The 26,517-nt window shown below is 36.7% G+C and overlaps 1 protein-coding gene across 8 annotated transcripts in view; it reads left to right on the forward strand.

Moving 5' to 3' along the window:
- The window catches only part of PDLIM5 (PDZ and LIM domain 5), a 223,736-nt gene that overhangs the window by 131,289 nt on the left and 65,930 nt on the right, over positions 1–26,517 (forward strand). For 3 of the 8 annotated variants that reach the window (XM_043438392.1, XM_043438400.1, XM_043438395.1), the window contains exons 6-8: positions 6,972–6,989; positions 7,304–7,476; positions 7,864–7,900. In XM_043438392.1, the coding sequence (XP_043294327.1) occupies positions 6,972–6,989; positions 7,304–7,476; positions 7,864–7,900 (228 nt within the window). Of the gene's footprint in view, positions 1–754; positions 772–4,396; positions 4,412–6,971; positions 6,990–7,303; positions 7,477–7,863; positions 7,901–8,440; positions 9,588–26,517 lie in introns of those variants that run through there. The other 5 variants (XM_043438394.1, XM_043438396.1, XM_043438399.1 and 2 more) reach the window with 4 other exon arrangements.

Below are 26,517 nucleotides of genomic sequence, written 5' to 3' on the forward strand. Positions count from 1 at the left end.
AATTTTCCATATTTTTATAGTGTTACAAATGATTGCAGCAAATGTCTTTCACAGTTGAGAGTTGTTACTTTTTATTACTCTTTATTTTAAATCCTAATTGCCAGTAACCAAAAATTTAGGAGTTTACAAAGATATAAAGTTAAATGCATAGATTATGTTTTTATTCAAAGCAGGAGGACTATTAGTTTTTATAGGTGTCCCACTCAAATTTATTTAGTTTTATAATAAACATAAGACACAACAAATGCTTATGAATTATGCATCATTACTGAGAAATAGTTATCCTAATAGTATGAAATCTAACAACTATGTTGATATTTTTAGAATATTAATAATGCTATGCTAGCATTCCTGTTCCTTCTTACAAATAATAATGGAACGAGACACTGTTTAGAAATTTTTAGTCCATCTTCTTCATATATGAATTTGTAGTCTTGGCTTACTATTTTCTTTACTACTCTCTTTACTCTGCTGCTACTTAGAGCAAAATGGAGTTTTATATTCCAAACTGGAAGGGGATCTATTTTGCATCAAGTAGTTTGAGGGATTTACCTTTTTCCTTTCCATATGCTCTTGCATTATAATGTGCCACTGCTTTCAAGAGGTAAGTCTTTCATACATTCTTTATTAATTTTAATTTCATTGGACTGCAGTCTCTTCTAACAGTTCGTATGTGGTATTTTGATGAACCTGGCCTTGGAAGATACAAAATATGATATGGTAGTAATATTTTTAAATGCTTTTCTCTTTGCAGAAAACAAAAGTGACAAAGTTAGTATCCACATTACTGGAGAGGAAATATGGTGATTTATATATGAGTAAACAGCATGAATGCCTGATTTTTGCAAAATTAAGTTAAATTTTGCAAAAGAGCTGTAATTTAGAATAACCACATTTAGTCTTTTCGATAAGTTTTGTTTGCATTGCTATGTTGCGGTGAATTGCTTTATGGTAATAAATAGTAGTGTTTAACTTTCGTCATGAAGTATATGTGGGGTTTGCTGTGTAACAGTTTAAAAGAGGTTATGTTGCAGGTAATCTGTAGCAGTCAAGACTGTTAGACGAGAAAGACAGAAGAGAAGGCATAAATACATGTGCCACTAGTGAATAGTCTATATTATAAAACTGAGTTGACTTCCAAATTCATATCAAAACCCAGTATTTCCCAGGTAAAATCTCTAAGAACCTTTTTGATTTCTCAGCCAGTGTTGCTGAAAGATGTAGAACTCTATGTGTGCAATTGTGTGTCATTGGCTGATAGAAGGTCTGTACACCTTTGCAATTAGTTAAGTGCCACAGGCAGTTGGCATAGACATTGGAAATCACAACGTCAAAACTTTGTGTCCGTATTGATGATAAACTAGTGATTACTAGCTTTAAAGTTGATAAAAATCACATTAGACAAGAACTTAATTTTGTGTTATGATTATTCTGAGCATATGCTGAAATTTCCTTATCATCATACTCTAGAGTAGAATTGAAAATATGGAGTATCTTAGACACACTTGAGGGAATTAGCTATTGAATAATAATAATTATTATTATTATTAAATTAGAGCAACTTTATTCATGTATGGTTATGATCTCACTAATTGAATAGGGCTTCCCTTGTGGCTCAGCTGGTAAAGAATCCGCCCGCAATGTGGGAGACCTGGATTCGATCCCTGGGCTGGGAATATCCCCTGGAGAAGGGAAAGGCTACCCACTCCAGTATTTTGGACTGCAGAATTCCATGGACTGTATATTCCATGGGGTCTCAAAGAGTTGGACATGACTGAGTGACTTTCACTTCATTTCACTTCACTTCAAGGAACATGTTACAGTCATATAAGAATATTATACACCAGTGCACTAGAGAAACATCCCCAAGCCCTGATTTACTGATTGTCTACTTAAAGTTAAATTCTTGTTAAACAAAGGCTTTCACATAAGATTCCAGTGTAATAATTTGACTTGTAAGGGGGGAAAATGGGACTTGAAAAAACAACTACATTTAGGTTAAATGTATATTTTTTTAAATTCAAGGATAATATTCATTAAATTACTAAATATTACTATGCATTGTGCTCTATGTTTTTAACTGCAGTATATGATTGAATTCTCATTTAAACTTTGAACCTTGAGAAGTTACTTAATTTTCTAAGCATGAAGCTTGTAAGTGATAGAGCTAAGATTGGAGCCTAGGGATTTTTGAAGCTAAGTTTTGGTGTTTCTTGCTCTGTCACCTGTTTGTGACCTGAACTTATTTCTGTTACTTTGAATTAGTGTTTGTTTTTAATGGTTATAGTTTTGATAAACTGAGTGAATTGAAGCTACATGAATGAATAATGTGCATAAACTACAGTTGGGTTTAATGGTACTTTTTTTTTTTATATTGAGCAGCTGAAGGATCTATTCTAACAACAAATTTGTATTTGTATAGTTACCAAAGTGCTTTCAAGAGCATGTAAACATATGCCCCTACAGGAAGTCTGAAAGATAGAGAAGTATCCATTGGATAGACATCTCTATCCAAAGAGAGAATGTAATCTGTTTCACTGTTGAGGGAAGAGGAGCTCCTGGGGGTTGCAGCTTGTCCAGGCATAGAGGAAGTGGGCAGTATAGTCAGGGTGGAAAGCCACGCCAGTCTGACTGCCCCATTGTGCAGATGCCACTGTGTTGTATGATGGGCTATTCCACTTGGACACACTTTCTAAAACTCATGAAAATACCTTTTCAGCATATTAAAATTGACATCTTTAGACTTTAACCAATCAACCCTCTTCTGCTTACCCCTCACCACATCATAGAATACCTCCACCCCCACAACTTCATTTTGACATAAAACTTCTTTCTCAAACTTTGCAATGTTCAAATATGTTTCTAAGATTTTATTCTGGTCAGAGGAGGTTATTTTAGAGAACTGTTTCTCTACTATTTGAAGTGTCAAGGCAGAGGAGAGAGTACTTTTCATTGAATAATAAGGCTTAGAGAAGAGTAAATACCCATAAATTACTGAGATTAATTTAATCCCGTGTCTCACCCCCACTCAGCAAAACTCAGCCCTCTGTTGAGTTTATGACACTGACTTTAATGTGGAAATACAGCTTAGCTTCACTGTACAGTCTTAGCATTCAAAGTGGTAGGCACTTTTTCTTACTACATTTATAATGAATTTTTACTTACTCTGACTAAACTTTATTGTAATAGAATTGATTCAACAATGTGTTGAGAAACTAGTTAATACTTGTCTTCTTTATATATAATGGAATGTGAATATATTTGTTTTTAATGGTTTGATACTTAATAGGCTATATGAATGAATTTTATTTTCCCTCTTTAGATGTTATTAACCTAGTTCTCTTACCATATATCAGACATGCCTTTCTGGGCAGTAATTATGCTGCTGCTAATACAGTACTCTGGAATTCCTATAAATCAGTTCTGACTTCCTGGGATTTGCTTGTGCATGAGGGCAGTGGTAATAATCGACAGGGGAGAGTATGAAAATTGAGTAATAGCCCATTATTAATGACCCACTGCTTCATATGTTTTTCATCACAGTCACTACATTTTAAAAAATAAGAAATTTTCAAAAGTGTATCATTCCTTTGTAATGTATGGTTCATAATAATTCATCTGAGAGGACTATACTTGTTAATATATACTTGTTATATTATGTGAGAATGAAAGATTTTCTCTTAGTCTGCTCTAAAGTGATTTTAAAATGATCTGTTTCTACATCTGACATCTAATTTATATTTTAATCTCTGACTTTTGTTAGCCACATTGTAGGATAAAATAAATTTTATAGAAACCTAGAAAAAAATATTTGAGGCTTCCTGGTAGCTCAGTGGTAAAGAATCTGCCTGCAATGCAGGAGATGCAGGTTCGATCCCTGGGTCAGGAAGATCCCTTGGAGAAGGAAATGGCAACCCATTCCAGTATTCTTGCCTGGGAAATCCCATGGACAGAGGAGCCTGGTGGACTACAGTCCATGGGGTTGCCAAAGAGTCAGACACGACTTAGCAACTAAACAACAACAACAAAGAAAATATTTTAAATATTAGATCTTTCTCTCTTGGTATTAGTAACTTGAGGCTTGATCTAGCATTAACACACAAATTCTTTTTCAGAGTTTTTGGAAACAAGCAGTGCAGATAAAACTGTTATCCAAATAATAACAATGTAATAGAATTTCAACTAACACTTGTTCATTTTGGTTTGTCTGCGTTTTACATAATTATTTTGAAGCATGATGTTTGGTCTTAATTTTCATGTAAATTCAGTGTTTTGAATTTTGTTATTTCATTTTTTTCTTCTTTTTTTGGCCTCATCTATGTTTTCCATCATCCTGGAAACTTCAATGTCTTTTCCCCTCTATCACCTTTTTTTGTGTGTATTATTCCTCCTTCAGTAACCCTGGCACCGTGTAAGTACCTAATCAGTGGTTTCTTTCTAATTTTCATCATTGTCTGTCTGTAACTTTTCATCTGGCTTTCAACTTAACACTGTCAGCAGATTTTATTAGTGTCTTCTCATGGCTTCGCATTTTCAGATATGCTGAGGAAACTAGGAAACTTGTTTTTCACGTTAGAGAACTTCATATGAATTAGTGGGTGTGTTTAGAAAACCCACACTTCTGTAGTGGAAAAACTTGTCTAAATTTTCAGGAAGATGGATAGGTATTACAGAAAGCAGATACTGGAGTCAGAGATGTAGGTGGGGCCTTCCTTGTTTAATATTTTTTAAAAATTTGAATAAACTTGCTACTTTTAAGATCTATTTTGAAATAAATTATTTGCTCTTGATAGTTAAGTTTATATTCTATCCCAAATGAATTTTAAAAATAAAAGTATTCATATTATTCCCTTATTTAATCATAATCATAAGAGTCTATAGAGTGTCAAAGCCAGTAAATGTTTAGAAACTTTCTGTCACTTGACATAAAACTTAAGCTGTGGTGAATGTCACAGAGTCTAAGATGTGCTGTACTTTTTCAAGTGTGTGGTAGCTAAAAAATATTCTTAAGTGGTGTCATTTTATTAATCTTAGTGTCTTAGACATTTTTTTCTTTTGTATTTTTATAATCCAAACCTTTTATAGAGGATAAAATACCTGCAACTGGCACCATTTAAGAGTAAACAACATTTACTGATGATAGAGAAATTTAAAACTATAAGTTTAGTAGCTTAAAAATAAAGTTTTTCAAATAATTGCATAAGATAAGGTGTTGTCTGTTTAGGAATCTGTCAAAGACAATGTATTTATGAAATAATGTTATTTTCTAATTTAAAAAATTATTTATAAAAGAACTAGGAGATTTTATTCACTATTAGTAAAAGGTGTTTCAGGTATTTCATTTTCAGGTTATTGAATTTTATCATAAATAATCATTTGAATTACTATTAAATATAATCATTAGATATTAATAGTATTAAATGCTATTATTAGTATTATATATAAATACTATTCTGTTATGTATATATAGATGATTTATATACATCTGTAAATATATATATTCCTATAGCCCACCAGGCTCCTCTGTCCATGGAATTCGCCAGGCAAGAATGTTGGAATGGGTAGCCATTCCCTTCCAAACCCAGGGATGGAACCAGGGTCTCCTGCATTGCAGGCAGATTCTTTACCGTCTGAGCCACCAGGGAAGCCCTAGATGATTTATAGTCTTTGAATATGCATTGCAGATAATTGTTCTAGCAATCATAAAAGAACACCATTATGTGATTACTTTTTGTTACCTACTCCGGGAAGCATTTTACCTACTTTACCTATCTTATTATTTCTCAAAACAACCCTTTCAGGTAGATAAAATCCCCATTTCTTAGAAGGGAGATATTGAAACTTGGAGAAGTTCAATGACTTGCATAAAATGTACACTGAGTGGAAGATGTGTGCTTAGAACTATTGTCTGACTGCGCAGCTAGTGTTAAAGTTAATTCTGTCATGTCGCTGGGGCAGAAATGTGTACTGTGACAGGTTTTGATTGTATCCCTGTTAAAATGACAGCAGTTGTGTGGCATTCTGATAGCAGTGTGATTTCCTAGCAGTGAGTTAATCTAACAGGTGTTGCTGTGCATATCTGACTCTCTGAGGGCACTTTTCTGCTTGGATCTTGTCCTGGGTATCTGCTAGTCCATACTCAAGTTCCTATTTCTCTTCTTCTGAATTGAAACTCAAAATTCATTAGTATTTATCCTGTTTTGCCTGGAGATGTTGAGAAGGGGGAGTATTTATAAAGTTACCTACATCTTAAAGTGTTAAAATAATGTACATTGTAAATTCCTTAATATTTATGCTTTCATAATAGAAAAATGAATATTCTTAGCAAACTCAAGGTTCTTGAACTCTGTAGTTTGCAAATTCCTTTCATATATATTATTTCATTTAACCCTGAAGACAGTGCTACTTTGTGCATGATATTTTTATTTTATAAATGAAAAAATTGAGACTCAGTGAGATTGACTTGTCCAAAATTACATATTTGAAAAGTCACAGAGCCATGATTTGTATCTTGGTCTTTTGATAAATATTTCATTTGTATAACACTACATATCTTCACAGTGATGGTCCTGCACCTAACTTTGTTTAGGGTGAGCTATATCTGTACACATAAATGAGAATACTGTAGAAAATACCAGTTCTAATCCTTTTCAAAAATTGTGTTTGGAATTGCTGATTTAGCCTGTACCAGATTATTCCTGGTTCTTGGCCCTAGTGATGATATGATCATTTAATTTTGTGAAAGCCAACACATTTTAGCAGCATAGGGGTATTTAACCATGCTTGGGAATATAATTCATATCTGTTTTGTTAGCCAGAGGATGGATAATACAAGTAATTTTGAATTGTTTGATTTTAATTACTGTGGACTTTGCAATTTCTTATTATTTTCCTTGTTTTCTTATTCTTTTCTTTTCCTTTTCTTCATGTTGGAAATCTCTCTTCTGCTGCCTTCTTCTGTCAATTAAAAGGAAAATCCCACCCAAACGGTAACCTTTCTGTTAAATAGACATTTATACTGTAATTTTATGTTATCATATAAGTACCTTTTTTTAAAACTTAAAAAGCCCAGTATACTTTTTAAAAGGATGCTTTTTTTTTAAAAGAAAAAAATGTGAGTATACCTGAAAGTCAGACATGACTGAGCACACACACATATGTCACACATACTTGAAAAAAGCAAAATATACAAAAAGAATATTGAGGCTTAAATGTATAACTTGTAAATAATATGGGAGAGGATATTTTAGCCTTAATGTAATTAAAAATATTTTAATCTTTTTTTTTTCTTTCTTAACCCTAGCCCACCAAGAAAACACATTATGGATCGTAATACTGAGTTTTATCACATACCTACTCACAGCGATGCCAGCAAGAAGAGACTGATTGAGGATACTGAAGACTGGCGTCCGAGGACTGGAACGACTCAGTCTCGTTCTTTCCGAATCCTTGCCCAGATCACTGGGACTGAACATCGTAAGTAAATAGCTAGGGATTCTAATGGATGAATATTTTTTTGCCACGGAGAGTAGCATTTAGACTGCTGGACAGTCACTGGGAAATGGTAATATTCCTGAAACAGTTTGCTTTTAAATTATGCCTAGTGAGACTGTAAATAGTGGTACTATAAATAAGCAACCAGCCCAGAAGAGTTATGTTAAAAAAGTACAGAAATATTAATAGTTGTAGTACTGACTATAGTACAGTCAATAACAGTATAGTGATAAGGAGTTTTTTAGTGGCTCTGGTAACTTAACTGTTTGGTATAAATTGATAAAGGTAATTGCTTAAAAGTTAAAAAAGCAAAAAAAAAAAAAAGTTAAAAAAGCTAACTGACATTGGACATTGCTTATTTTATTTCAGTGAAAGAGTCTGAAGCTGATAATACAAAGAAGGCAAAGTAAGTGGTCCATTTTTTGTGAATTGAATGCTTTCCTTTTATGGATGGTCTCTGTTTTTGATTTTCACCTTTTCAAGGGAAGAGTATGGCGTTTTGTCTTTACAACTAGGGGCTTAACTTGGGTGCCTTTTGTGGTACTTAAATACGTGATTTAGAGGTTTTTAATTTAGTTGATAATGTCTGCATTTTTTGTCTGCGGCCTGTTTTCTTCAGTATCGAAGTAAGTGGGCAGAAGGGTATATTTGGGGGTGCTTTGCTAACACTGCAGATCTCTGTGAATGAGTTCATGTGTCTTGCAGTTGCTTTATTTGGGGAACAAAGATTGAAGTTTCCAAGAGGGCTCTATAAATTAATTTCCATATTTCTAAAAAAGCTCTACACTTAAAATCTTTGCTATTAAATCAAACAGCTCTGTGGAGATTAAGCTTTTAGAAGGCATGTTTTCTGCATGGTGATCTAAATGTAGAAACTTTTCTTTCTCTTTCTTACAACTCTTCTATCAATCTCTTTTTCTTTTTTCTTTTCTTTTTATTTCCACAGGGAAAAGATACCCCTTCACGTCTTTAGTCCCAAATACACAAAATTACGTGACTGGCACCATGAAGTTTCAGCACGTGCTCTTAACGTGCAGTGATTTCTGAGGCTTGCCCCCCTCCCCCAGCAGGCAGCACATACCTTTTCATTCACTTGTTCTTTTTCTCCAACTTCTTAGCCAAATCTGTATTAAATTTGCCTTGTGAGAGAAAAAATAGAGCCTTTCTATACTTTTCTAACCATTTCCTGCTGTTTCGAAAACGAGGAGGATGAACATGTTTTGTGCCATTTGGTAGCCCACAAATGTTAAACCAAGAGAGAACAGTAAGGAGCTAGATTGATTCAATGGATTTACATGTGTTTTTATTGTTTTTATGGGAGTAACCTTGGAAAAGGAGTTCTTTTCGTAAGTGGAGTTGGGTTGGTTGGTTGAAGCAGAGGTGGATGAGCAAATAATGTCCTTGTGTAATTGGGAAAATACTTTCTTTATGTTATTACATTTCCCAAGGTTACTTTTAAGTTCATTATTATGTAATGTTCAAAGTGGGTTGTAAACGCTTCTAAGTAAGCAAATACAGAGGCAAGATAAAATAGAAATGACTTTATTAGAATAGAGTTTGTTATAATTTGAATATGTTTTAAAGGAAGAGCTATTGAGGATGGCTGTCTGAAGAGCAGGAGGCCCAGATTTGGCTCCTAAAAAAGGAAAGAAGAGAATTCTGCCCCTATTTGCAGTGGGGAAATAAAGTGCTCTTTTGGTTTGGTTAGTTTAAAAATCCTATTTTCTACCAAAGCAAGTATCTCTAAACTGGTGGATACATTTAGGGTATAAACAACTTCTAGGTATCAACTAGTAACATGTAGACAAGATAGCTTTGTTTTATTTCTAAAACAGGGTAAATGAACATAAAATAAATTGCAACATGAATGATTCTTTAGGTGACATCAGAGGAATAGTTTACTTAGTGATATAAGTAATTGTGCATTGTTGCTCTTTCTAGGAATCTTTGTTTTGGGAGATACATGCAAGCTAAATATCTGACCAGAAATGCTTTCTATCTTGTAATATAATGTATTATATATTAGATTAAATTCAATAATGAATGCGTTTTGAAGTTTGGAAAAGTATTGTAATAAAGTTGCCTTTAACTTAGCTTTGTAGTTGTTTTCTGTTTCCTTGAAGTTAGTAACAAACTATCTAAGACTTTACAGTACCACTTGGGTAAAATAAATATTTCTCTTGATATTTAACTTGGAATATGTTTTTTTAATTTTGTGAGATTGCTAAAATGTGAGCATAGAATATGACAAAGATACATATTATTTCTGTGCATTGTTACATTATTTTATATAATATCTTCTGTGAGAAACAACACAAGAATAGGTTGGGACACAACATAGAATTAGGCTTTGTGTGGAAATTATCCTGAAGCATCTTTGTCTTCAATCAAGGTTCCATTTTTATTTTCCCAGATTTTCTTGATTTTAATATCATTGTAGGATAGGGAAACTGCCTCATAATTTGGAGAAACTAACATTAATTTCCATTAGTGATTACTGTTTAAAATTTGGCATGCCAAATGTGTTTTTAAAAATAATTCTAGGATTTATCTGTGTTCATTTGTACTACAATACTTTTCTTTCTTTTAATTGTATCAGTTCTTCAGATACTGCTTATGATTTTATGTTTCTGACATCAGTCCTGGTTGCTACTATGTCTTTGGCCTCTGTAAGAAAACCTATTTTCTTAGACCAGGTTTTCATATACCCTATAATTCCACTAATCTCAGGAGATGATGCTTGAAAAAAAATCAAGTTCTCATGAAAATAAATGGTCTTGGCTAGAGTAAACATGGTATCTTATAAGAATCAGATTTCTAGACTAGACTTCAGAGTTGAGAGAAAGAGCTACTAGAAAGAGAGTTTTACGTAAATAAAATAATTTTTCCTTAATAAAAAAAAAGAACATACGTATGTAAAACCGTAAAACTTGAAATACATGCCACTGAAAACTAGAGTTTTAATACCATACCTAATTAAAAATAAAATACTTAATGTCTCATTGAAACCATAGATTTAGATAAATGGAATGATCCATGAGTATGTGGGTACATGTTCAGCCAGGATCGCAAAGGACATTCTGTTTGACCCTGTCAGAGGTTGAATTCCTGTGCTCAGTTAATCTCCTGGGACATCTTATATTCCAAGCTTAAAAGCTAGCCAAAAATTATAAAAACGTCTTGCAAAAATATTGTTGTAAGTCTAGTGACCTAATTTATAGCTTGTTTTTGTTTGCCTCTCTTCAACAGACTTTCTTTATCAACAGGCTTGTTTTTCATGTAAAATTGGAAATGTTACTCTTAAGAATTTTCACCATTTTTTTCTTTTAATATTTTAACAGCCAGAAGATAGAATGACTCCCACATAGTCAATCTTTTTTTTTTTTTTTTTTGGTTACCTTGAAAAACAATTATTTGTGGAAACAGAAACCTACTCATTTTGTACATTCTTATGCCCTTTAGGAAAACCCAGATAAAAACAGTCCTAGAGAGCTTGTTTAATAAAAGTTGTGATGTTAAAAGAGTTTTCTTTTATTCACGTTTTTGTTTTTCAGAAATGTAGGATGAATTGATTTCCCCAAATAATTTTGCAATTGTTGTAGTTGCCAGTGTATATTTAAAATATTATAAATTGTAAGTATTTATTTGTTGCCTACTTTCATTCTTTCACGTGAGTAGTTACTGAATGCTTGAATTCCGGGAACTGCTATGTGCTAGGGATTCAGGAGTAGATAGCAGATAAATATGTGAACAAGATCATCTGTGATAATTGAGTTACCAAGATAGTAAGTTAATATAAAGGAAATTGGTTTAGGCAGGGTGGGATCACTTAAATTGTGTGGATGGACAGGGGAGTCTGGCAAAGAGTTGGACATGACTTGAGCACCTTATCACACGTGTACACATTGAGGAGATGACCTTAATGGCATTGCCTGAGGGAGAAAAACGGGTCAACCAGGTGATTTTATGACTTGGGATGAGTGCTCAAGACAGAGGAAACAAATGTGAGAACCCCCGCGTGGGAGGAAGCATAGGAAGTATACAAAACAGAAAGAACAGTGTGGCCAGAATGTGGTATGTGACCGGGGAAGCATGATACAAAACATAACTCTTAATCCATATAGACAAATAAATTATGTTCCCAATACTGTCCACAGCATTTTAAATGGGAAGTTTAAAGGTGATTAACATATCTGAACACTTTCAAGTAAAATCAGAAAATGAAGAATCAGGGCGGTAATCAACTTTCTAAATAAAGTTTACACCACATAGTTATTGCCAGCCCTGATCAGTGTAATGCATTTCCCACTGAGATCTATTGAAGATGAAAAAAGGGCGACATTAATGTGTATTGTAACGTATTTGTAGGGAACAGAATGCCCCGGAACACACATAAAATCACTTAAAAACAAAACTTTTATGTATAGAAATGTGGCATATAATGCTCTGTGCATAATTTAGTGATGAATTTGACAGTTTAGTCCTCTGTAAAAAACTCTTGGTTTTCACATACTGCAGCTGCAGACATCCCTTGTTCCAAGCCTTCCCGGAGCTGCCCACCTGCAGTGAAGTGATGGAGGGAGGGTGGGGAGGAAGCCTGGCCCTTGCAGCACCGGTAGGGCTGAACCTGAGGGTCCGTGCTAGCTCTGTTACATCTCAGGGTGAACCTGGCTTGTATTTGTTCTCTTCAGTGTGGTTCTGGTACTCACCTTCTCACCGTTCATTCTGGGACACTTCTCATTGCTTCTCTTTACATCTCAGACCAGATTACAAACACCATTTAGGGAAATCGTTAGTGAAAGATCAGTTTAGGGCAACCTGAAACGTGTGGAATTCAAAAGAAAGATATGTTTACTTTTCTTTGCCTTGAGGAAAGGATGTCTATTTGCCAATTGCATCACAAATACCCTGGGAGTAATAAGTAGGTAAAGGTATTTCTATTATAGATAACTTTTATTTCCTACCTTGGTGTTTGTAGTGTTTTATTTTTTATCCTTGAAATAAAGCAGGTTTACTGGCAAAAAAAAAAGGAGAAAGTAATCAGATGTAATCAGGGCTATAGGAATGAATTAATGAAATAAGCTTCAAAACAAAAAAAGATTAACTCTGAATAAACGTTATAAGATCCGGTAACTAATAAATAGTACTTAATAAATATTTTACATTATAATTTTCCATATGGAACATTTTAGAATCAAATATATCAGCCACATAATACATTTTATTTGAACACTTCTGTTTCCTTTATGTCTTTAAAGTGTGAAAGTGAAAGTTGCTTGGTCGTGTCCGACTCTTTACGACCCCATGGATTATACAGTCCATGGAGTTCTCTAGGCCAGAATACTGGAGTGGGTAGCCTTCCCTTCTCCAGGGGATCTTCCCAACCCAAGGATCAAACCCAGGTCTCCCACATTACAGGCAGATTCTTTACCAGATGAGCCACAAGGGACATCTTTAAAAATTTACCTCTAATTCTTCTCTCCTGGAAGGGATACTGCAGCTGAGTGGCCTTTGGAAATGTATGGAATAAACAGAGATCTCACAAGGACAGGAGGGTGCTACTGGGGGCCAAGGGAAGAAGAGTCTTCTAGTGCTCTGAATAATTCCACAGAACCAAGTATCATCTTCCCAAAAGACCAGTGGAATGCCCCTGAGAACGGTGGGGCCGAGTACAAATGCTTCTCTTCCAAGATCTCCTTATTCTACCTGCTGCTCTAGCCACAGGTTCTAACCCACAGTGCCCCACCCCCACCCCACTTCCTTTTCTAATTTGTGTTATAGATATTTGTCTACATATCCTACATCTCCAACTAGAATTTGAGCTCCTTGAATACAAAAGTTTTAATGAAACATAAATTGAAGGGAAAAGGCATTCTAATAGGCATGCTATTTCCTCCTAGACATTTATACATAAATGTATATATAAATATAAATATTTAAGTATATAGATGTAGTTGCTCTCTGAACAGTGTAGGCGGATAGGGGTGCCAACCTCCTGTACAGTCAAAAATACACATATAACTTTACAATCAGCCCTCCTTTTCTGAGGTTCTGCATTCTTGGATTCAGCCAAGATGGATTGGGTAGTACTACAGTATGTATTATTAGATTAAAAAAAAAAAAAGTCCACTTGTAAGTGGGCCAGTACAGTTCAGATTCATGTGTTCAAGGGTCAGCTGTATATAATATACAAATTCTATTTGCAAGTGGGTGTTTGCAGTGTAAACTTCATCTCTAGTAAACTACTTTAGTCAGCTGAGGCTGCCATACAAGATAACCAGACTTGACTTAAACAACAGAAATTAAAATTTTCTCACAGTATTTTTTCTTTTTATTTATTTTTTAAATTTAAATTTTTTTATTTTTTCATTTATTTTTATTAGTTGGAGGCTAATTACTTTACAATATTGTAGTGGTTTTTGCCATACATTGACATTAATCAGCCATGGATTTACATGTGTTCCCCATCCTGATCCCCCTCCCACCTCCCTCTCCATCCCATCCTTCTGGGTCATTCTAGTGCACCAGCCCTGAGCACTTGTCTCATGCATCCAACCTGGACTGGCGATCTGTTTCACACTTGATAATATATATGTTTCAATGCTATTCTCTCAGATCATCCCACCCTCTCCTTCTCCCATAGAGTCCAAAAGTCTGTTCTATACATCTTCGCCTCCTTTTCTGTCTTGCATATAGGGTTATTGTTACCTTCTCACAGTTTTAAAAGCTAGACGTCCAAGACCGAGGTGCTTGCAGGGTAGGTTTCTGGTGAGGCATGCCATGTCTGGCTGAAAGCTGGCCTGCTTGCCTCTGTGTCCTCACACGGCCTTTCCTCTGTGGACTAGCAAAAAGCGTGAACCATGGGTGCCTGTCTCTTGTGTTCCTTTAAGGACACCAGTCGTCTTGGATTAGAACCTCAACCGTTATGACCTCATTTAACCTTAATTACCTCCTTATAAACCCTGTCTCAAAAATACTGTTGCATTAGATGTTAGGGCTTCAACATGAATTTAGAGGAAGGATGCAATTCAGCCTATAATACACACCAGCTGCCTGTCTATACCAATATTCATTTTGACAAATTAGCATTTAGAAAAAGCTATTCTAGAGTAGAGTCACTGACTTAGACCCAGTTGGAAGTACTATTGTTACCTCTGTTGTGGTGCCTCCTTTTCTGATTGGGATGCTAAGTGTTTGTCTCCATGTCCTATATCCATAACTAGAGTGTAAGCTCCTTGAACACAAGCTTTTTATGTTCTTCACCACCCCCATATTTGGCTCTAATTAGCACTTACTAATGGTACCAATTATATATAATTGCATATTTCTCCAATTCTCTGTTCAGTTTTAGAGAAATTGTTTGCAACAGGTTTTACATAACTTTTAATTGAGTGAGTTAATTCAGAATAAGGTCAAAGCTTCATAAAAATATCAAGGAATTAATATCTATAGTGAGGATAAGGGAGAGCCACACCTAAGCTGCTTGGAAGGGGAATTGGTTTGCTATGGGCAATCTAACTGGCAAAAGTTGATGCTCTTCCCTTGGGATTATCTGTTGAATAGTTGTGGAAGATATTAAATAAACATTTGTTTGTTAATCCATGTTCCTTTCTGGTTTTGGTCTGTTTTAGCATGAATAACTCCATGACTCCTGTGAGGTGACAGTACATGACTAATGTTAGAAATAGGCTTGTAAAATACTTAGTGCTCTGATTGGAAAAGCCAACAGAAATTTTATCATTACTAAGGAAATGTTTCAAGATAAAAGTATAATCTAAAACACTGATTAAAAAAAAAGCAGCCTCCATATTATCAGATGTACTGAAAGCTGATATTAATATGTGGCTGACCATAATAGAGAATTATTGAAGGCCATAGAAAATTTTATTTAAAGTTAATTATTTTGGAAACATATATGCCTAAAGTACAAGCACCATACAAGGGGTGATTTTTCTTGACTCACTATTTTCTCAGTTTCTACTATATGTAGTAAAATATTTATCTAATAATTTTAAGTTTTTTATGCCTGTATAGAAGATCCCCTGCAGAAGGGAATGGCTACCTACTCCATTATTCTTGCCTGGAGAACTCCATGGACAGAGGAGCCTGCCAGGCTATAGTCCATGGAGTTGTGAAGATTCCAACATGAGTGAGCAACTAATACTTTCACTTTCATAGGTCTATATAAATTAGTATAAAGTAGTATTTTGAGGGCTTCCCTCCTAGCTCAGTCGGTGAAGTATCTGCCTGCAGTGCAGGAGACCCAGGTTCTATTCCTGGATCAGGAAGAACCCTTGGAGAAGATAATGGCAACCCACTCCGGTATTTTTGCCTGGAGAATCCCATGGACAAAGGAGCCAGGTTAGGTTACAGTCCATGGGGTCGCAAGAGTCAGACACGACTTAGCAACTAAACCACCAAACCACCACCAAAGTAGTATTTTAGTTTAGCAAAAAAGATTTCTAAAATTATCATGACCAAAACATGCTTTAATTAGTCTTTGTTTTTTCTTTCTCTCTTGTTCAAGTAATGGTGGGTTCTGATTTTTCACAGGTTATGGTGAAGAATTAATGTGTGATGTAGTTTCCCAATTTTCAAAGACTTAAATGTCCTCACCGAGGGAAGAGTGACTGCCTCTCCCTTTAGCTAGAAAACAGTTCAAACTCCAGTCACCAGTTATATTACACAAAACTGAAGTGGTTATGCGGGGAAAACAATCTTCTAGGCTCTCCCTTGGCACTAACTAATGTCTCTCTGATTTTCAGTTGAAGGGCATCAGAACAGATGTTACTTCTTGAACTGAAACTTGTCACTTTTGTACATTCATTGAAAATTTAGACAGCAGAACCTACATAAATTTGTCCAAACAGGCTCATTTTATAGCAGATTTTTAAAACATTTTAGGTTGTTCACAGATATTCACAGGATACACATAAAACAGATTTTTAAAAATTTATTTATTTATTTAGCCTCTCGGCTTGTTTTCCCTGATCAGGGATTGAACCCGGGCCCTCGGCAGTGAAAGTGTAGAAATAGATTAATGAAGAAACACATTTTGCTAGCCTGTGCATGTCTTCATTATTGTTGTTTTCACAGATATACTCTCTGTTGTATATTCTTATTAGGACATGTGTCATTTGAGTAAATTACATAAAATTATTATTTAAAAGTTTACACATAGAAATTAGGAATCATTTCCTTGGCTCATAATCTCACATGTTTTCATGAGGTTAAAATCAGGTTTGCCCCAAAACACAGAACACAAAGACTTTGACAGCACAGTCTAATTTTTAAAAGCAAAAATAGAACATTAATAACCAGATAGAATTGCTTAGCTGATAATGTTATCATACGCATTCCTGCAAAGTATTGTGTTAACCTGGGAAAAAAGACCACAGGTTCAAAAATGGGTATATAACCAAATAGTAATTATTGTCTATTGCAAAATATGGGATGTTTGTAATTTATCTCCTTTCATTTTCTACTGGTTGATTACATTGTCCTGGGGCTTCCCGTGTAAGGAACCCGCCTGCCATGCAGGAGACCCGGCTTCGACCCCTGGGTCAGGAAGATCCCCTGGAGGAGGGCATGGCAACCCACTCCCAGTATTCTTGCCTGGAGAATCCCGTGGATAGAGGAACCTGGCAGACTACAGTCCATGGGGCTGCAGAGTCAGACATGACTGAATGACTAAGCACAGCACAGCACACATGCGAATACTGGTTTGATGACTATAATGTAAAAGTCGCCATCTATTGAACATAAGTAATTACTACACTTGAGCTCCTTGTGAGAAAAGTATGTTATTGAAGCAAGAAACATAGTTCCAATATACTCTGTTTTCACACACAGATTGTTTAATTTTCTGTTTAATTATGGAAATACTTGGATACTTTTTCCAAATTTTACTGTGAAGACTAGTATTTATGAAGTTGTTTCATGAAAATCAGTGCTTGTAATAAGCAAGCATTGACTTTCAAAGTACAGAATATGCACTAAGTTCTTTAGAAGTTTTATCAGACTAGCACTGCTTCTGTTATGATGCTATTTAGATAAATTCTTTTCTCTTAACCTTAAATAATTCAAAATTATTTTATTGAATTAAACAAGAAAAAAAAAGAACTTATTTTCTTAACTAAAACTCAATGTTGAAGACATTTCCTACAGCTTACTTTTTTTAATTCAAAGGAAATTATAATTTAAAAAGATTAATTGGGGGTAATTATAATAGTCTTCTCCCTGATGGAAGACTTAATTTTCTATCTTTGACTGCCATTCAGTTTTACATGTTTCCATCACATGGAAAGTTTTAAAACCCCAAGTTTTTTACCTTTATGTGAAGGTGTGTTTATTATGATGGTGAAGTGAAAGTTGCTTAGTCGTGTCTGACTCTTTGCGATTCCATGGACTATACATATACAGTCCCTGGAATTCTCCAGACCAGAATACTGGAGTGGGTAGCCATTCCCTTCTCCAGGGGATCTTCCCAACCCAGGATCAAACCTAGGTCTCCGCATTGCAAGCAGATTCTTTACTGTCTGAACCGCCAAGGAAGCCCAAGAATACTGGAATGGGTATGTGTTAGTCGCTCAGTTGTGTCCAACTCTTTGTGACCCCGTGGACTGTGGCCTGCCAGGCTTCTCTGCCATGGAATTCTCCAGGCGAGACTATTGGAATGGGTAGCCTAGCGCTTCTGCAGTGGATCTTTGTGACCCAGAAATCAAACTGGTGTCTCCTGCATTGCAGGCAGATTCTTTACCAGCTGAGCTACCGGGGATTTTATAAAAGGAAATTGAAATAATTTGTTGCATAGTATAGCATAAAACATTTGATAGGTATGGACATTCAGATGTCTTAATTTTCTTCTTCCTAGTCAAATTAAAGAATTCTGTTTTCAAGTTACATTATTCTTACGAGCATTCTTAATTGTCTATGTTTTCTCTGTTGTATTTCTCTATTTTTATATTAACAGGTATACATTGGGTGCTGCTTCTTTGTGCAATTTTGATACGTGTTCATCTCCCAAATACATCTAATCAAATGCTTCTGAAGAGTCTGTAGTCATTTCTTTGAAGTTATGTTCAAGCTAGGACAACACCTCATCAATTTTTGAGTTAGTGTTACATATGTATTTTATCTTTTCACATATTTATTACCCTACTATCCTAATAATTCTAGGATAGGAAAAAATGTTTGAGGATAAATTTCTGAAAGATTTTCATGGGTTCAGGTAGTTGTATATCACTCTTCAGATAATAGGTAAACTAGAAGTTTTGATACAAAGAAGCAAGACTTTTAAGTGAACATGGTGTACTCAGACTTATCCTTTGCTTACAACAATGGAATCAAATACCTCTTGTTAATATCATCAGATCTCTTAGCAGTGATACAGGTAGGGATATTGAAGCAGTACCACATGCATGTTAAGAAAATGTACATACACATAATAGTCATTTATTTTTTTTTGTTGTTGGTTTTTTTTTTTTTTTGTCAAAGAATAAATCGTAAGGAAGAGAGAGAGAGAGAGGGAGTCACTGAGAACGACCACCAAAAAAATCCTACCGAGAGTGGTGGCGGCCAAGAGGTTGGGCTTATGGTATGCTTTTGGAACTGTTTATGTGCCTGCATCGTTGCACGGAAGTTTTCTTGCTGGGGCCGGCACCCTAGGGGTTTCTAGGCCGTTCCGTGACCCCGTTATCCTCTCACGGGAGTCTTCAAGTGGCAGGCGCCCTAATGGCCTTTAAGTGCCTGACCCATGCCCACAAGAAGAATTTTAGGCCACGTCCTCAGTTAGGGCTGTTAAAGGAGAGTTTCACCCGGTCGGGCTCTAGTTACTGAGGCTCGCTTATTGTAGGGCCTTCAGAGTCTGCCAAGTGTAGCCCTGGCCAGGAATCATCAATTGCCCCCACAACCGTTCGCCTGTTCACTGAAACTCCCGAAAAGAAAAGGAGTTGAGGGCAGATCAGAGAAGAAGAGAAGGAGAATAAGTCAGAAGAGAGAAAAGAATGATGCACCAGAAGAGAACGAGACTAGAGACAAAGCCAGCACACACAAAAACACGGACAGCCGAAGACAAACACATGGCAAACAAACATTGGCCGACGACACAGCGCTGGGTTTTTGGGCCCCCTGAATTTTCTTGCCTCCCGGTAGCAGATTCACCTTACGGAATGGCGTCCGCTGTTCACCAGACTCGGGGTCGGGAGAGGAACTTTCTTTCCCGCAGAGTCGGCTGCCTCCCAGCGCGTCCACTGGCCTCGGCCTTACGCTGGCTGGCCCCCCTTTATAGAAAGCTTTCTTCTGTGCCAGATACCTTCCTGCTTCCCAGCAGGGCCTCGGATTTACACTGGGCTTTCCTGTCCTGAGCACTGGTGTTACTATTTATCCTTCCCCTTTGTCCTGTAAGTGTTCTCTTCTCCCGGTCAAGGGATCCCGGACGAGCCCCCAAATGTTATGCCCGATGTCTGAATCCCCGAGCAGGAAGAGAGAAGGCTTCCAAGACAATGCAACTCGCAAAGAAAGGGAAGTTTATTACTGACTTGAGCCAGGGCTTTCTGCCGCAACCATCACAGTGGTGCAGGGTCAGAAAGCCCAAAATAGTCATTTAAATGTGAAAGATAAAACAACCAGACAGTGTTAATTTAAAAGATTTTAAAAAGTTAAATATATATATATATATAAAACAAGATGTTGTCAAGGATTATTATTAAAATAATAAATGCTGGTTGTTGAAAGATATTAACAGGCAAACAAAAATCACTCAAACCCAGAAATAAACACTAGAAGTTTACATTTATTTACCTTCTGGAGAAGATTGAAGCCCAGGTAGAAAGTTTTTCTTAATGTACTCCCTAAAATGGGCTTAAAACTCAGCATTCAAAAAACTAAGGTCATGGCACCATCACTTCATGGCATGTAGATGGGGAGACAGTGGAAACAGACAGACTTTTTTCTTGGGCTCCCAAATCACTATAGATAGTGAATGCAGTCATGAAGGGTAAATGTCACTTGCTCCTTGGAAGAAAAGTTGTGACAAACCTAGACAGCACATCAAAAAGCAGAGGCATGACATTACTGACACAGGTCTGTCTAGTCAAACCTATGGTTCTTCCAGTAGTCATGTACGCATGTGAGAGTAGGACCATAAGAAAGACTGAGTGCCAAAGAATTGATGCTTTTGAACTGTGGTGTGGTGTTGGAGAAGACTCTTGAGAGTCCCTTGGACTGCAAGGAGATCCAGCCAGTCCATCCTAAAGGAAATCAGTCCTGAATATTCATTGCAAGGACTGATGCTGAAGCTGAAGCGCCAGTACTTCAGCCACCTGATGTGAAGAGCTGATTGATTAGAAAAGACCCTGTTGTTGGGAAAGATTGAAGGCAGGAGGAGAAGGGGACAACAGAGGATGAGATGGTTGGATGGCATCACTGACTCAATGGACATGAGATTGAGCAAGCTCCAGGAGATGGTGAAGGACAGGGAAGCCTGGCATGCTGCAGTCCTTGGGGGACACAAAGAGTTGGACACAACTGAGTGACTGAACAACAAATAGGCTATAAATCACTGAGAGAAAAAGACTAAGTATTTAGAGAACTTATAGATGAGATATAGAACTTATAGAACTTATAGATGAGATTTGCTAAGTAATACAATTTTTTTTTTAAAGTCTGGAGAATGGAGAAGAAAGTAGAAGACTGGGAACAGAAAATATGGTGCTAGGTTTTAAAAAGGAAAAAGGTCAGCTTCTAAACTATAAATTAGTTTGAACTCGAGGTCACTTGAAAAAAAAAAAAAGGCCCTGAAAACATTATTAAAAACCATCTAGTGAGACGAGGAGGGCAGGATTGCCATGACCCAGAATTAAATTCTAAAGAAACAGATCACACCCAGCTAACGCATTTTGGATAGATTGGGGGAGATCTTAATTTTAACAGTTATCAAAAGCTTTTATAATCCTCTTGAACTTAATGATAAAATGAGGCTAATGATTATCAAGTAGATTCATAACAGGTTGAAGGAGTTTAATGAAAGGACAGTGTTTGGAGATGAGTCAGTGGCTTGGATGAAGACCCCTTCTACGGTTGACTGCCTTAATTTGTAGCTAATATGAAGCAGAAGGTATAGTAAGTATGTTTCATAACCAGATCCTCCTCAATAATATATTGGCCATGTAGGAAAATGGACCAAATCTAGATTTTTTTTTAAAAAAAGAAAGGAAAGAAATTTGGTTATGTACAGTTTAGATCAAATCATCTGCTCTTCTTGAACACATTGGGAGGAGTGGGATAAAGTTATCAAAAACAAATATCTGAAAAACTAGGGATTTTGGAGGAAAATGAACCCAATATGAGTTTATCATGTCACATGGCCTCTAAAATTATAAGCAAGTAAGAGTTGTGTTCTGTGCTAGTAAACTCTCATGTGCATATTATGTGTAATGTTTATTGTGTTTAGTCTTTGACAGTTATATAGCTAACCCCAACAAAATAACTGAAAAATCATGGGACATGTAAGCAGTCTTTGGGTCAGAGGCAATTATATAAGTGCTTGTTTTTAGCTGATAATATGAGCTAGTTCCTTGATCAAAACCCATAGCTCCATCTTCCACACTCTCCCTTAGTCTCAGGCCTCATAGATGGCTGTGGAAATTGATAAGCAACTGAGTAAAGAACTAGTAAGGGGCCAGAGCATTTATTGCCTTGTGTATAACATTAAGGGATTTAAATTCTTATCACAAATAAGAAACCAAATACAGGATTTTAATCATGGGAGTAACATCTGATGTCAGTTTTTAAAAGATCATTCTGAATACTGTGGAAACTTAATTATAAAGGAGAAATAATGAAAACAGAAGGCTAGTTCTGTGTATTTTCTTAATTCAGGCAAGAGATGATAGTCACTCAGGCCATGAAAGTGCTAATAGAGCTGTAGAGAATTGAACTGGTTTATATTTTAGAAGAAGAATTGGCAGGAGTTTAGGAATAAGGGGGGTTATTGATGGATAATGGAAAATTGCTGAGTCAGTGAATTTGGTAAGCATTAATTCCGTTGGTAAAAGTCAGTGAAATTGACAAATCAACTCAGTACAGTCAGGAAGCTAAGGGGGTCAAAATGTAGAGGAGTGAGTTGGGAAAAAGCGTGTTTAAAACATAGATTTTAGACACGTTAGACTTGCTGATGAAAAAGTAAAGGGTATGAATTCTGGAGTGCATGGTTGCAGCATTCCAGGCCTGTGACCTAACTGTAGAGGGATTATCACTGAACTGAAGAAGTTAAAGAATGTAGCGGTCTGATTATGTAGTGATTCAGCATGATAACATTGAAGTCATCAGGAAGATTATTGGAATGGGGTAAAGCCAACAGTGGGGAGGGTTAAGGCAAGACAGTGACTAGGTGTGGAGTCAGTGGTGTAGTCTGGCCCAGGCCCCAAAGCACTTGGCATATTGCAGGCTCAAAGATGATTGCTGGTAGGAAGAGTAAGAAGAAGGACACTTGCTCCATCTCTAGGTTTATAAACTTATGCAGTATGAGAAAAAAGGGACCTCTGAGGGACAGCAAGGGAGATCTAGAATGGCAGAGGGTTTGTGAGGTCTGAGAGGTATGGGAAATGGATCAGATTAGGAGACATAAAACAGTAAAGACATAAGAGGTCAGAAGATGATGGATGGATGACTCAATGGGTAGTATTTGTGGCAGGTAAATAGAGATGGGAAGTATGATGGACTTGATCCTTGTGGTCTGTTACAGAAAAGTGGACATTAGACCATAAATTCCATGAGAACAGGAAATTAGTGGGCAGCATGTATGGTGTGAAATGGGACTTCGAATAAGATTTTGTTGTTGAATGAATAAATGGATGCAATGAATGATTGAATGGGAGAGCTCAGGATGTGTGATCCAGAATATTTAGTCAGAGAGCATGTGGTCAGTGGCTTTTGTTCTCTAATGCTGGAAGAACATTCTTGCTGGACATGGGGTGGTGTAGTGACTTTCCCAAGATACCTGGCTTCTCCAAGGACTCACACTGGGTGGCTGTTGGACACGGCATTCAGAAAGATTTATTTATATTTTCAAATAGGTAACAGATTGACTCAACACTATAGAATGATACATTATTTTAATCTGAATTTGGAAAAATACTTTCATCATAAATTCTTTTTATAATATTAGGATTACATTACCACTACAAAGTGACAGATTTTTGCCCCATACAAGAAACTGTTCCTAACTATATAGTTGAAATCAGTGAAATCACTAATCGGAATGATTCAGTGATGAAATTGATGATGCTCAGTGAGATGAGCTAAGTTTAGTGCGAAGTACCCTGCTGTTAGTGAGGGAGATGGACTTTTATCAGGAATAGTTACAAGTGATCTTTAAGTTGGTATTATACCTTAAAATCTTTATACTGTATTGGTATTTTTATAGACATAGTGTAAATATATACTCATTCTTTATCTATGTTATCTTTAGACCACATGCTATATTTTCTCTAAAGAGATCAAGAAATATTATAGATAACTAAAGAGTTCAAAATCCTAAAGGATAATGCCGTCAAGGAGTTGCATTCAATATGTCAGCAAATCTGGAAGACCCAGCAGTGGCCACAGGACTGGAAAAGGTTAATCCTCTTCCCAGTTCCCAAGAAAGGTAGTACTAAAGAACGTGCTAACCATCAGACAATCACACTCATCTCCCATGCTAGTAAGGTCATGCTTAAAATCTTGCATGCTAGGCTTCAGTGTTATGCAAACCAAGAACTTCCAGATGTCCAAGTTGGGATTAGAAAAGGAAGAGAAACCAGAGATCAAATTGCTAACATTCGCTGGATCATAGAAAAAAGCAAAGGAATTACAGAAAAACATCTACCTATGTTTCATCGATTATGCTAAAGCTTTTGACTGTGTGGATCATAACAAACTGGGGAAAGCCCTTAAAGAGACGGAAATACCAGACCACCTTATCTGTCTCCTGAGAAACATGTATGCAGGTCAAGAAACAACAGTTTAAACCCTTTATAGAAGAACTGATTGGTTCAAGATTGAGAAAAGAGTGCGAGAGGGCTGTCTGCTGTCACCCTGTTTGTTAACCTGTATGCTGAGTACATCCTGAGAAATGCTGGGCTGGATGAGTTACAAGCTGGAATCAAGATACGCCAGAGAAACAGCAACAACCTCAGATATGCGATGATGCTATTCTAATGGCAGAAAGCGAAGAGGAACTAAAGAGCTTCTTGATGAGGGTGAAGGATGAGAGTGAAAGAGCCAGCTTAAAACTAAATATTAAAAAACCTAACATCACAACATCTGGCCCCATTACTTCCTGGCAGATAGAAGGGGGAAAGGTGGAAGTAGTGACAGATTTCCTCTTCTTGGGATCTAAAGTCACTGCGGACGGGGACTGCAGCCATGAAATCAGAAGATGATTGCTTCTTGTCAGGAAAGCTATAACAAACATAACAGCATGTTGAAAAGCAGAGACATTACTCTGCTAACTAAGGTCTGTAAAATCAAGGCTATGGTCTTCCCAGTGGTCAGGTATGGTTATGAGAACTGCACCATAAAGAAGGCAAAAAGTCAGAGAATTGAAGCCTTCGAACTGTGGTGCTGGAGAAGACTCCTGAAAATTGCTTAGAAAGCAAGGGTATCAAACCAGTTAATCTTAAGGGAAGTCAACCCTGAATACTCGTTGGAAGGACTGGTGCTGAAGCTGAAGCCCCAATATTTCGGTCATCTGATGTCAACAGCCGACTCATTGGAAAAGTCCCTGATGCTGGGAAGGATTGAGGGCAGAAGAAAAAGAGGGTGTCAGAGGATGAGATGGCTCAATGGCATCACTGAGGCAATGGACAGGAACTTGGGCAGACTCCAGGATATGGTGAGGGACAGGAAGGCCTGACATGCTGCCCATGGGGTCGCAAAGAGTCAGACACGACTGGGCGACTGAAGACAACAAAAAGAGTTCACATAATATTAAGACTGGGCATTTAATAATGTAACATCCATTACAGAAAAGCAAGATCAGAGAAATGCATGAACGCTAAGGCAGAATTTGTTTTTTTTTTTTTTCCATTTATTTTTATTAGTTGGAAGCTAATTACTTTACAATATTGTAGTGGTTTTTGCCATACATTGACATGAATCAGCCATGGATTTACATGTGTTCCCCATCCCGATCCCCTCCCACCTCCCTCTCCATCCATCCCCTGGGTCCTCCCAGTGCACCTGGCCTGAGCACCTGTCTCATGCTTCTCACCTGGCCTGGTGATCTGTTTCACCATAGATAATATACATGGTGTTCTCTCGAAACATCCCACCCTCGCCTTCTCCCACAGAGTCCAAAAGTCTGTTCTGTACATCTGTGTCTCTTTTTCTGTTTTTCATATAGGGTTATCATTACCATCTTTCTAAATTCCATATATATGTGTTAGTATACTGTAATGGTCTTTATCTTTCTGGCTTACTTCACTCTGTATAATGGGCTCCAGTTTCATCCATCTCATTAGAACTGATTCAAATGAATTCTTTTTAATGGCTGAGTAATATTCCATGGTGTATATGTACCACAGCTTCCTTATCCATTCGTCTGCTGATGGGCATCTAGGTTGCTTCCATGTCCTGGCTATTATAAACAGTGCTGCGATGAACATTGAGGTGCACGTGTCTCTTTCAGATCTGGTTTCCTCGGTGTGTATGCCCAGAAGTGGGATTGCTGGGTCATATGGCAGTTCTAATTCCAGTTTTTTAAGAAATCTCCACACTGTTTTCCATAGCGGCTGTACTAGTTTGCATTCCCACCAACAGTGTAAGAGGGTTCCCTTTTCTCCACACCCTCTCCAGCATTTATTGCTTGTAAGACTTTTGGATAGCAGCCATCCTGACTGGCGTGTAATGGTACCTCATTGTGGTTTTGATTTGCATTTCTCTAATAATGAGTGATGTTGAGCATCTTTTCATGTGTTTGTTAGCCATCTGTATGTCGTCTTTGGAGAAATATCTGTTTAGATCTTTGGCCCATTTTTTGAT

This window comes from Cervus canadensis, chromosome 19 (assembly GCF_019320065.1).
Source record: "Cervus canadensis isolate Bull #8, Minnesota chromosome 19, ASM1932006v1, whole genome shotgun sequence".
In the NCBI taxonomy this organism is placed as follows: domain Eukaryota; kingdom Metazoa; phylum Chordata; class Mammalia; order Artiodactyla; family Cervidae; genus Cervus; species Cervus canadensis.